Source organism: Cyanistes caeruleus, chromosome 14 (assembly GCF_971803275.1).
Source record: "Cyanistes caeruleus chromosome 14, bCyaCae1.hap1.1, whole genome shotgun sequence".
NCBI classification, from domain to species: domain Eukaryota; kingdom Metazoa; phylum Chordata; class Aves; order Passeriformes; family Paridae; genus Cyanistes; species Cyanistes caeruleus.
In genome coordinates this window covers 19,015,765-19,029,240 of record NC_141714.1, presented here as the reverse complement: position 1 = coordinate 19,029,240, position 13,476 = coordinate 19,015,765, and the positions used below count along the sequence as shown (strand labels likewise).

The window sequence follows — 13,476 nt, the reverse complement described above, 5'->3', positions numbered from 1 at the left end:
TCTTCAGGTGGTTAAGTGGGAATGGGACAAAGAACTGCATTTTCAGGGAGCCTTGATTAAAACTGATAAATAAAATTCAACAGGAATTTCAGGTTTTTCCCTATAGCTCTGGCTGCAGTTCTTCACACAGGACCAGCTACCTCCTCCATTTGCCTTTTTTACACCACCCACAGCAATTTATGGACACAAAGACAGAAATTGCCGAAAGTTTGAAAACTAAAAACTCATTTCCAACATTTCTGTCAGCAGAAATAAAACACATAATCATTATTTCTCTTTTAGATCTCTTGCATTGTACACAAGGACAGGAGTTTCATCTGGAACAAGTCATTTCCTTCCTCATTGTTTCTTCTCCAAGTTGGCCCCAAGCATTTAGGAGAGAGCAAATGTGTGGAGACATGCAAAAAAAAAACCCATATAATTGGCAATTTATTCTGACTGGCCTTAGCAAAGAGCCAGATTCACTGCAGGTATTAAAGAGGACTGCAAAGGCAGAAGGATTCTCAATCATGATGTGTTAACTACGAGCCCCATTTGTTTTAATTTGGATTTGACACGAATTCTGTTGCAGCTCTGGTTCAGAGCTCCAGACTGTGTGGGGGTGTTTTTAGGAGATCACAGAAACACTCGTGCTCCTGCAGCTCCCAGGCTTTACACCAGTGCTACTCAACAGATTTGGGCCACTTTTAATGGTAATAATAAAGACAAAAAACAACTTTCTCCTCCCATATTGTTATCATTGTGAAGTAATATTAATACTATATTAGTTATTGTAATATATTATTATATATTAATCCATATTATATAAGTTATTATATACTAATATATAATATTACTATATTATTTATATTATATATGATAACATGAATTATATATTATATAAAATTATAATAATAACTATAATAATATAATTATCAATATATTTTATACAGTATATAAGGTATTGTATAATATATGAATATATTTTATATATCATGTTTTATGTAATATATAATATGTAATCATTATATATTAGTTATATATTACAATCATATAATATAGTTAATTATATATATTTTATATAATTATATATATTATTAATATATTATTATATTGTTATATATAATATAATATATTACAAATTAATTATTATATAATACATAATGATATATTAATATATAATATGATATATTATATTATTATATAATACATATTATATAATGTATACTATTACTATAAAATTACATTATTATAATATTATTGCTCCTTGCACTGCTGAGAAGACCCATCCTGCACAAGACTGGGAATAACAAAAGGCACTGACAGAACTGAAGGAGCAGCCAGGAGCTCCTGAGCAGGGAAAGCCCAAAGCTCCGGCCTGGAGAGGTGAGCACAGACACAGCAGGGATGAAAAGCAGGATTCTGCATTTCCAGGAGCACCAGCTCGATTACAGCACTCACAGAAGAGAAATGACAACTGCAAAAGCTTTTCATACAGCCAGGGGAGGGAGTTCCAACACGAAATGCCCAAGGCAGCACAGTTTCTCTGGGATGCACAGTTTGTTTCCCTGGGATGCACAGTGTGTTTCCCTGGGATGCACAGTTCCTTTCTCTGGGATGCACAGTTCCTTTCTCTGGGATGCACAGTTTGTTTCCCTGGGATGCACAGTTCCTTTCTCTGGGCTGCACAGTTTGTTTCTCTGGATGCACAGTTCCTTTCCCTGGGATGCACAGTTCCTTTCCCTGGGATGCACAGTTCCTTTCTCTGGGATGCACAGTTTGTTTCCCTGGGATGCACAGTTTGTTTCCCTGGGATGCACAGTTCCTTTCTCTGGGCTGCCCAAAGCAGCCACCAAGAGATGTGAGCCAAGCTCCTCCTGAGCTCTGGGATCTGGGCAGCCCCAGCAGATCAAACCCATCCAACAGAAAAACCTTCCCAGAGCAGCAGCACAGCACCCAGGGCATCACTGCCAACACCCCTGGGCTCTCCTGTGGTTTCATGGGATTTATCAGGCAGCACCATTGACAAAAAGGATTCTAACTCAAACCTGAGGTCATATTTCAGCAGGTGCCAGCTGCTGGAATAACCTGGGGCTACAGAACTGCTCTTCATGTGAAGCCTCAGACCTCCCCTCCAACATCTCTGCTTTCCTCAGCTCAGCTGGGAACATGCTCTTGTTTCTGGAGTCACTTGCTGCTCTCTCTTTTTGTCCTCTGCCCTGATCACTACAGCAGTACCCACATGTTTTGCTGGCACATTTTTATTTTCTAGTATTTTCCACATGCACTTGCAAAGCATCTTGTACTGACTGTTACAAATATACTGATTGCAAACTGATCTAAGTTAATAAGAAATGCAGATAATTGCACTGCCATTTGGGCAAAGCTTTATGGGCATTTTACAGGAAATTTGTCATAAATTTGGCCCCTTACTGAAAGATCCAGTCAAATACCACATTAATAACACTTGCTGCCTCCTGCTGCTCCAAAGGGTTTTAAAATTATGCTTCTAGTCACATCTTGCACGACCCTGTTTTGCTTTGAACTTTTAAGCACTTTTCAAAGTCTAATGTGTGTCCTGGAGAAACTTTTAAACAAGACTTTTTATTCATAACCAGTACCAGAATTTTTAATTGCAATATATTCACTTAAGAAGGTCAGCTTCCAATGTCTTTGGGAAAGCGTGTTTTTGTTTTCTCCTCATATATTTGCATTTTATTCATTTGCTAAAGTCATTTTGCATGCATAATAAATATCTCCAGGAAGCAGTCCTGCTCTGCAGTTTGCAGCAGAGTGCTGTCTCGTGACTCTTCTTTACTTTTTAATTAAAGGAGAAGGAGTTAGGACAGGGTGGCTGAGAGGTGAACCCCAAACTCACATCAGTTTACAAAACAAGGCAAACCCTTGCTTACACACCAATTAAGAATATTGTTGATGAGGCTTAAATAAATTAATAGAAGGAGGAAAAAAAATGTGCTTTTTTGTACAGGCAGGCTATTGAAAACCATGTCTGAGATGCACATATATTTATTTATTGGGAGAAAATGTTCCAATGGTCAAGGTCTGCTGGGGCTTCATTGAGAGGCCCCTGGAGCCTCTTCCTGCAAGGACCACACCTAAAAGAGGCAGAAATGTGAATTATCTGGAACAAATGGGAAGAGGCTGCCCTGGGTGGGAAGGAGAAGATTGTGCAGCTCACCAAAAAAAAACCCCAACCCAAAAAACCCCAAGTGATACCTCACTAATTACACCTGGCAATAAAATCCTGCTCCAGTTCAAAGGAGACATTTAAGGCACAGCACTGAGCTGCTTTTAATTTCTGTGAGGAGCAGAACGAAACCATCAATGCTTTTGTCATGGTTAATAATTTCCTTTTAAAAGTTCCCTATAATTGAACAACTGCTCTAACATTTCAGGGGAAAAAAGGAGTTTTGGGAACACATTTTGAAGAAAGGGGAGCTCTTGCACATCCTTGATGACTTTTTACTTTTTTTTGAATATTGCTGATGGTTTTGACTGGGATAGAGTTAATTTTCTTCCCAGCAGCTGGTGTGGGGCTGTGTTTTGGAACTGGAAACAGAATTGATAATTCAGGGAGGTTTTTCCTCATCACTGAGCAGCCCTTACACAGAGCCAAGGGTTTTCTGCTCCTCACCCCATCCCACCCTGATTCCTGAACCAATTTTCAACGTTCCCCCACTAAAGCTGATCAACAATTATCTCTGAAATGCTTTTTAACACTGTAAGTTCTACAAAATATCAGCTGTTATACAGCAGTTACATTGAGATAAACAAAATTCTGGCTGCTTTCAAAATTAATAACAGTACCTACTGTTTGAAACACAAATAATTTCTCTAAGGAAAGGCTGAATTTGCACAGAAAACTCCCTGAAGTTACCACTTGTTACTGTTCAGTAAATAGTCCCCAAGAAACCTGCTTTTAAGAGAAAAGAATGCAATTTTTCTTTCTTCCCTGCAATTATCCCAATCACAGATTTGTCAGTCTAATAATTTTTCCCCCCTGATAAACTCAATCAGAAGCTACCATATGAGCCATCTTCATTATCAAAACCAAATTTTTCCAGAGCAAAACATTTAAAGGTGAGATTAAATTTCAAGCTGTAATTTCTTTCTAGCTTGCTGTCCATTCTCACATCCATTTGCATTTCTCCTGAGCTCTTTCTGCCCCATTTAGCAGCAGTTCAGGAATTCTGACACTCGCCCCATTCTCAAAACATCTTTAAACTCCTGCACAAACAGATCTTACAAAGTTTTTTAGCAATTCTTGCAGAATTGCTCTGAAGAGGAAAACTCAAAGCTCGTCCTGGTTGTGGAGATATTCACCTTTAAGCATTAATGCAAAGCTCAATCTATTTTTTTTGTTCTTTGAATCTCAGGTTTTGGGAGGTGTGAGGCATATTCAAACAGACCATCGACATCAATATGAAAAATAATGACTTCCCAAAGGAATCTGAACATTTGCCTCATTGACATCCAGCACCACAAACTAATAATCTTTAAAATGTAAATAAGACCCGAGTTTTTACCTCTCAGGTACCCCATGCAATCAGCAGCCAGTACAGAAACTCAAAAAGACATTTACAAAATAACATGTAACTCGTAATAAGCTTAGAATGGATTTCTGTTGATGCCAAAGGACGTGGAAGGAAGACAAACCAACCAGAAAAGCACAGAATCATTAGAAAACCACAGCAAAAGCAACCTCTGGAATTACACCCTGCACCAGTGAAATGAAACCCAGCAGAACTCCTGCTCACACCAGAACACAGCAGTGTGAATAAAACCATCTTTTATGGGAAAAGCAGGAATATCCATCAACCTCCAGCACAGACCTTCACCTGCATTCTCTTCATCTGCACTAGGGGAGGGTGTTCATCTGTCTTCAAAACAATTAATTCAGCCCTAATTGGGACTGAGAAAGCTCATTCAGCCTTTTACCCGAATACTGGTGGTTAAAAGGTGCTTTTAATTGCCATAGTAATCAGATATAATGAAGAGCAGAACTGTTTCTGATTAAATAACATTTGCATCAGAATTGCAGTTAGACACTGCAGCTCCCAGGAAGCTGAATTCCACAAGTCTCTTTCTCTCCCTACTTCAGACACGCACACAGAAGCAAAGCTGCAAGAATTTTGCAGATGTTGAATCAGATGGAAGTCATGACAGACTTCTCCAAATTCACCTCCCATAAGGAGAGAGAATTATTCATGATCTGAACTGTGAAACTTCTGTAGGTGTGTGCATAAACCTTTCTGTGCCTCCAAACTTCACCAGGAAACCTGGACTTTTCACCTAATGCTACCAATCTTGATAGCTTTTTGCAATATTCATTTTTATAGGGTTTTTATAAAATATCTTTCCATTCATCTTTAAACATTTTGGAATGTTCAGCAGGTTTTTTATCAGTTTGAATGCAGTGTTTAGGGGCTGCTCAGTCACACAAAGCACAAAAACACCAAACTGAGTAAAGTGGCCTTTGAAACACTGGCAACGTCTGAGTTACCTCAGCACCAGGAAATATTCAGAACAGCTCTTAATTCTGGCCACACTCTGGATTTCTACAGTTACACCAAGAAACAGATATTAATTGTAAGTTAATTAATTATAACTAACCTAATCTGGATTCTCCAGTGACCCTAAAAAAGTGGTCACTGAATAGTCAGAAAACAGGGAAAAATACTTATTATTATAATACTTATTCCAGAGCTGCCAAGAAGCTGGAAAATGCAGGAAGCCAATTGCTCTGAGCTCAAAGGCTGCAGCACTGAGATCAAATTTGACTTTGGGAGATGCAGAGGAAGAGCTGAGAGGGGGTGAGGTTAAAATGAGCCTTTGGGTGAAAATCACCTTGTCCAAGTGACAGCTTGAGAGGACATCTGCTCCTTCCCCTAAGTCTGCTGTGTCACATTCACTTAGACAAATTTACAAAATATTTATATAAGCAGCAGTGAGCACACAGAAGTAGCTGCATCGAGAAAAAAATCAGTTATTTGGCAAAATTAGTCAATTGAATTTCAATGTCATGGAATGCAGTGGGGATGGAGGTTTAGCCCTCCTCCTACCACAGCAGCAGAGCTGTAATAATTGAAATGGATATTTAAAAATATTTAAAAATCGGAAAAAAGGTATTTTAGAAGTATTAAACTGACTTTGTGTCACAGGTTTACAAACATCAGTTATTTAAGTGGCAGTTTTGGTGCACTGGGCCATGTAAAGACATTCATATATTTGCATTTTCATTAAGAGGGGACTACAACGCAAAATTAAACTTTAGTTGTATCATTTAATAGGAAAAGACTTCCATGATGGAAAGCAAAATGCTGTCAGTGAGGCATCTGATGAGAGTGGTGCCCCCTCACTTGCTGGAAAAGGATGCAGAAAAACAAAGGTGCTGCTCTCAGGACTGGATTTTGGAAGTTGGAACTTCAGACTGAGAGCTCCAGCCCTTAACCACAGCCCAAATCACTGACAACAGCATCCACTGACAACAGCATCCACTGACAACAGCATCCAAGTGTTCCAGCACTTCCACTCCTTACAACAGCTCACAAAACATCCTGGCTTGCACTGTCTCGAGTGCTGGTTCAAACAAACCCTCCTGGCACAGGGAGGGTGATGAAGGGATATTGAGCTGGCTCTTACCCCACTCACAGAAAAGTGCTGCCATTTCTTTCTCAGGTGGCCGATGTTAAAGAAATATTAATCATATGCTTGAAAGAATAGATTAGAAAAGTCTCCTTAGAAACCTTCACTGGTTTAACTTCACAAAGGAAATGTATTTATGCATCCCCTGTGTTTAAATTTTACATTTTGTTTATAGCTATACTGAAATTAGACTAATCTTTAAATGATCTGATAATAGAGTTGTCATCCACAGAAAAGAATTTCTGCTACAGAATATTCCATGCAGAGTTGGTGCCAGTTCAAGCAAGGCCAGAGATAACAGGATTTGTGCTCCCATTGCAGCATTTTCCCCTGTTAAATGGATAACAAGGACAGGTGTTTTTATAGCTGGGTCAGATTAGCAGATTAACACAAACTCATAGAAACTGAACAAAAACCTCCAAGTAATCTCTTGCCTAAATCCAATTTTACCTCTGTTTCCTTCTGGAGCCAGGTAAAGAATCAAGGCTCTATTTTACAGCCTGGAAATGTGCACAGCATCAATCTTGAGCCCACCCCATTCCTTCTGTTTCCTGCCTTGCTCCCTCTCAGAGAGGCCTCCTGTGAAACTCGAGATGCTCCCAGCTGACAAGCTCAACACATTGCTTTTTATCCTGCTGAAATGTCACTCTGTACTCAGGCTCCGAGCTCAAGTAGATTTTCCAGCTCCTAATAGGACTACTGGGAGAACATCCATTCTACCCCAGACCCCCAAGCCCAAAAAGAAGGACATTAATTGGCACAATGCCTTGATTATAGAGGTGTTTACAGAACGGAATTAACAACAAAGCAAGGAAGATGCTTCTTCTCAGAAGTCAATCCGTAAGGAAAAAATTATCAATTAAGTGCTACAAATGCAAAAAAGCCATTAATTCACAACAAAATGCCTCAAAATGAACATTACACCCATTAAGTGGCAGAAATGGGATGACATGAGCAGGTAGGCTGAAACAAAACAGAATTTTCCATTTTGAAAAGTGAGCTTACTCCAGCTTTCAGAACAGCCAGCAAGTATTGCTCATATTGATGAGAAATAGCCTTCAGTTTATTACTCCTGACTTGGTTTTGCCTTTTTTAATGATAATCTCTCAGCTAAAAACGCTGCCTTACCTTTGTTCATATCAATCAACTGCTGCTTCTTCTTCTGTCTCTCCAGCCTCTCGCGCTCTGCCTTCTCCTTGGCCAGCTTGGCTCTCTTGGTTTTCTCCTCCAATTCTCTTCTTTTGTTGTTTTCTTTTAATGCCTCCTGCATTAGAGGAAATGAATATCAGTGTCTGTACACTGAGGAAAACCAAAATGACCTGGTTTGCACAGATATTGTGTTTATATGAAATGAGAGGAGAGAAAAACAACAGGGATTTGTCCCAAAATTTGGAGCACTCTCAGAAATCCTGGAGGGAACAAAATGTGCCACATTATTTGTACATATCAGCATTATTGACCAGAGCAATGGAAACTGAAATAGCTTTGCATTTATGATGAAGGGAAAAAAGAACTTTTTTCAGCAGCAACATGTTTGTATTTTTCCTTAATAAGATTGCAAGTTTACCTTTCACCTGTGCCATGCTCTTAGGAGGGATGAGTGGGGAGGAAGCCAAGTTTCCACTATGATTGAAATTCAATTACAAGTGACTGAAACTCAGGTGCTAAAATTTAAATATAATTCATCAATATTTTTTGTTGAAATAACCAGTCTGGATGACTGAAATACAGGAGAAGAAATGGAAAATAGCTGTATTTTTAGATCATGACTATAAAGTCTCTGAGGCAGCAACTTATACAGACTAGCAAATTAAAAATCCCAAACTCCCAAAACGCAGAACATTCATTCAGGCAAGGGGCAGAATGTTTCAGTGAGCCATCTCAGGACTTTCCTGAGGTCACACACCACATCCCAGCCCTGGTTTGCAGAGACTCTGGGCACCAGGTGCTGCACCAAGAACTGCACCCCTGCCCCACCCCAGCTGCACCAGCAACACCCAGAACTCCTTTTCTTTCAGAAACAAAGGAACTAAGGGGCAAACCCAATGTCCAAACCCTTCTGGTTTTGGACAGTTCTGTTCCTGCACGTTCAGAGATTTCATTCTGCTGCAGCTTCCCAGGCTGTAGTGGAAGGAAACACCCCCAGTCTTGGGAGATAAAGCAAATATGAATTGTCATGGTTGTGCTGGAAGCTCAGCAGCCACTGACAAACTGGGATTACAGCACAGATTCCATCACTTTTACTACCAGGACTGAACTAAACAAGCTCTGGAGTTATTTCATCTGGAAATTCTCTTTCAGCTCAACTGTATGAGTTCTAGCTGAAGGAAGATTCTGTGGAAATTCAGGCTGCACTTCATAAAACACAATGGATACCAACAGTGATCAGAAAAAAACAAAAAAAATCCATTCAAAATAAAGGTTTAAACTTCTTGAAGAACAGCAAGGTAACAAAATACTGATAATTCTGTGTGAATTTATCTACACCCCTGGAATATGCTTGCTTGTCCTTACCCTCCATCAGGCAGTTGGACTCTTAACCATTCCATATTTGCCATGTCATTTACTGCTATACATTTAGTCAGATGAAAGCTGGAAATAAATCATTGGCAAGAACATACTCCCACCTGCTATCAAAGGCAGTGCAGGAAGCAAAATAAATCTATACTCATCTATATTTATAAACATACTTTAGATTTGAATTAACATTGCTAACAAATTTGATCAGGGTTTCTCAAAACTGACTGATGATTAATGTAAATAAAGAGAATTTTGACCCAGGTGTACAGTGGTTTCTCTACAGCATTTGCTCTGCCTGAATTATATCAATCCTTTCAGTTTCATTTTCTACAGTTCTACTGCCAAGGGTTATTTTTCTCTCTCAAGACATGCTTTTATACTCCCCCAGACCTCTTCTCTCCCAAACATTTGAGTTGCAGTGGATTTCTTCAAATACAGAACAGTGCTATTCCAGATTAACAGGTTTTTTCCAACTAATCAAATTTTTTTGTTTTACAGGCTTAATTACCTGAAAAGGTAAAGATCAGTTTGAAGGCTGAAAAAATAAAGCTGTGTAATTGGCACTGCTTTTAAAAAGTAATAAAAATCAGTTTTGTTACTGCAGTGTAGTTGCACACAGAACTCACTGCTGTTCACAGGGATCTACCACACAACTGAACTTATTCTGCAATTAAAAGTAAACTAATCTGACAGTTATAAATCAGACAAAGAAGCAATCCTCTGGTAAGAATAAAAGCCTTCTCAGCTGCTTTAGAACACATTTTGGATGTCCTCATCAAGATGCTGTCTTCTGAAAACACGCAAGTGCATGCAGAAAGAGAAATCATTTTTGACTGAATCTCAGCAGACAGAAATATTTAAATGCCTAAAACCCTTTTACTGACGTGCTTTTCATGACCCTTTGTTATTTTGGGTGGTGCATAAGGGCAAGCAGTTTTGCTAATTCAACAGCAAATTAAAAGTTAGAGAAAGTTTGAGTGTGGGTTTGCTTTGTTATAATAAAAAGAAAACTGAATTATTGTCTCTCTTAGCAGAGATCTAGATTCAGGAAGGAATATTATCTCTTTTTAAGTGAGTTAGTTGAAGAAGCACATAGTTTGATGTTCCCCCTTGTGTTTATTAGGATCCACTGAAGTGCAGCTCTGGTACTCAGCACTGCCAGTTTACAGCTTGGCTTCCTTAAGAAGCAAATAAAAAATTAATGCATCTCTTGCATTCTGTACATATCTTAAGTTTTGACAGACAAACATATTCACACATCGACACGGTTGTAAATAGGCTCTCAGAGGTAAATTATTAAAAACAAGAAGAAAGAAAACAAACTGTAAGGCACAAATCTCTCTGGATATTAAAGATGCAGCTGGCTACAAAGCGGTCATGCACCAATAATGAGGGCTGCCTCTCATCCCTCAGGCCTCCCCCAAATTTGCCTTGCAACTGCAAAATATGTCAGCTGAAGTTCCAGCAAAATAATCTGCTTCGGTCATAAATCGTCAGGAAGGACAAACTCAGATTAACTGGAAATTAATCTACAGCAACTCAGAGTTAAAGCACAGCAGACTGAGCAATCAGTTCACATGTAAAGGGAAGATGTTTCATGGGTGTTCCTTGGAGGATAACACATTTAAATACATTGTTATCCCCACAAAAATAATGGAAAAGAGATGTAAGGAGCTGGTATTAACCAGGAGCAGACAAATTGAATTGCTGCTGGCAGAGGGGCTTTGGGACAGGGGCTCCTGCAGCAGTGACACCAATGTCACCTTGCCAAGGGCAGCTGCTGCTGTCTGGGCAGGGAGAGAGAGGGGTTTGCTGCTGGCATGCAAAAACACTTCCAACTGCCCAGGCAGAAGAGGCTTGCAGTGATTGCTAAACCAAATTTCACACTAGCAGTGAAAAGCTGCATGGTATCAATTAATTACTCAGGTGTGTAAGTTGGAGTCATTATTCAGTAGCCCTTGAGTGGACAGGTTTGGGTCTGTTTTTCCAGCTCCCTTCCATCAATATTTGGAAACCACACACACACACCTCATTCAGGGTATTCCTGACAGAGCCACAGAGCTGAAGTACTCACACAAAAACAAAACTGTGTCGCTGCCTTTACAAAAAACCACACAACCTGAAAAGCCCAGGATAACAAATGGGGTCTGTTTGGGTACAATCCTAAAAGAGAAACCAAGGCCCAGGGCAGACCAATTATTGTTTTGTTCCAAAAGCAATCTTTGCGGATCAAGGAAGAGACAAATCAATGCTTTGGCACATCATCGTGTGAGCACAATCCTTTAGACCTTTTAACAAAAATTCATTCTAAGGGAAGTCTGAAAGAACTGTTCACACACGAGCCTGAATCCCTTCTTAATAGCAGCACCTTGAATGTGACGTGCTGAGATGCCTCAAAGTTTCTGGGTAGAAATTCTTGACAGATTTTACAAGAGACTGTGAGAATTACACACGCTGTAGCATATAAAGACACAATGTAATTAAATAACAGAATAAAAACGCCTGGGTTGGAAAGATTTTGCAGACTTCCTCCAAAGACAGGGCTGGTGGAAGGAAGGACTACAGAGGGTGTGTGGCTTTACCCTGCAAGGAAATAACAAATGTGAATAAAGCAGCACTGAAGGGACACGCTGACACAGCTGCAGTTTTTATCCTGAGGTTTCCTGCACCTTCCACTCGATGCTTCCCTCCGTGCCCTGCCAGGATTATCCAGCTCCATCAGCCTGCTGGGATTCTCCTCAACGTGCTAAGCAAGCAAACGTGAACTTAAGGAAGTGGATGAGCTGTAATTTACTCCAACATCAGCAGGCTAAATGAAGCTGCAATAATGCAGTGATCAATCTGAAATCACAATTAAGACAAATGCGGATTCCAATTATCAAATTATCCCGATAGGATTTAGGAACAAACAGAATGATGAGACTAAGATTGTACGTGTGAAACAAAGATGTGGAGATTTTAGAGAAGCCAGGTTCATTCTCTGGCAGGATCTTTTCAGAAATATTCAAGTGCAGATGTTGGCATCTGCAGCCTGCACACAACATCTGGGGGAGGGTCTCTTCTGGACCTGGGATCGGGGGACACTCAGAGCAGGAAATGAAGTCACTGCTCCACAAGAGCTTTTCAACAGCTTGAGCTCTGCCTCAGCCAAAATCCCAAACCATGCTTTGCTTTCAGAGTGGAATCAGGATTCAAAATCCTCATTTAAATATCAAAAATAACCAAAGATAAAGCCTGGAAATAATGACATTTCTCAGTTGGACTCACTGCTACCAGCACTGAATATAAAACAAAACAAAAAAAACAACAAATCAAAGAAAACTTTTAAATCCTGTTCCTTTCAAGATCAGGAAATTTAAGGTCAAGGTTTCCTCTGGACCCTGTTTTCCCCTATAATTTTTGGAAATATTCTTTAATCAGTGGCATCTCTACCCTGAAATATGGCATCCAGTGCTTTTACCCCATGCACAAAGGCAACCACCTCAACAGAGGAGCAATCTGGGTCAGAACAAAATCCCAACTCCATCTAGCCAGTTATTGCTACACTTGCCAACACAGTCTACTTGAACTCAGTTTAATTCCTTTTATTATTAGTTATTTTTACACCTTTTGGGGAGCTTCCAAGAGAAATGCCATCCTTGTGTTTTACATCATGAATAAAGCACTTACCCAGCAGCACTAACCCCTCGTGAATAAAGCTGAGCTACTCCTCCCATGTGAATTCCACCACCTGCATCCTTTCCTAGCCTGCCCCTAATTCCTGCCTTCTTCAGGATAATGATTAAAACCTATTCTGCTCAGCACTAGCTGGATGGATGAGAAATTAGAGAGCTTGCAAAAGGTTTGTATTTGGGGTTTGGGGAGGAATGGCTTGCTGGATATTGCCTGTTAATAAGGACAGTGTTTCACTTTTGGTACCACCTCTTGGGAAATTTCACTGAAGAAAATACTTCTTGCTCATTATTCTTTATTTTTTCCCAGCTTCCTGCTAGCTGGAAACTGTTATCTTTCAGGCTGCATTAAAGAACTGTTACTTTTTAGGCAGAAGGGATGAAGTGTATTCCCAGACAAATAACCAGAGAGAACAATGAATAAATAGAGCCTTTCTTTTAAAGCACTCCTGAATTACAAACTCAATTTATGAGTTTGAAAGCTGGGAATTTACTCTGACTATGCATTGTATTTCACAGTAAATCAGATGTTTATTATGTATTTATTTATGTATTGTTTATTCATTGAGTTATATTACTGTAGCAAATGACCTGCTGCATTCTAGGGACATTTTAAAAAAGCCACCATGAAAAAACACTC

At 39.5% G+C, this 13,476-nt stretch overlaps 1 protein-coding gene across 6 annotated transcripts in view; it reads right to left on the bottom strand.

Moving 5' to 3' along the window:
* The window catches only part of DIAPH2 (diaphanous related formin 2), a 166,188-nt gene that overhangs the window by 50,524 nt on the left and 102,188 nt on the right, over positions 1-13,476 (bottom strand). For all 6 annotated transcript variants that reach the window (XM_086849997.1, XM_086849998.1, XM_086849996.1 and 3 more), the window contains one exon: positions 7,774-7,909. In XM_086849997.1, the coding sequence (XP_086706123.1) occupies positions 7,774-7,909 (136 nt within the window). The remainder of the gene's footprint in view (positions 1-7,773; positions 7,910-13,476) is intronic.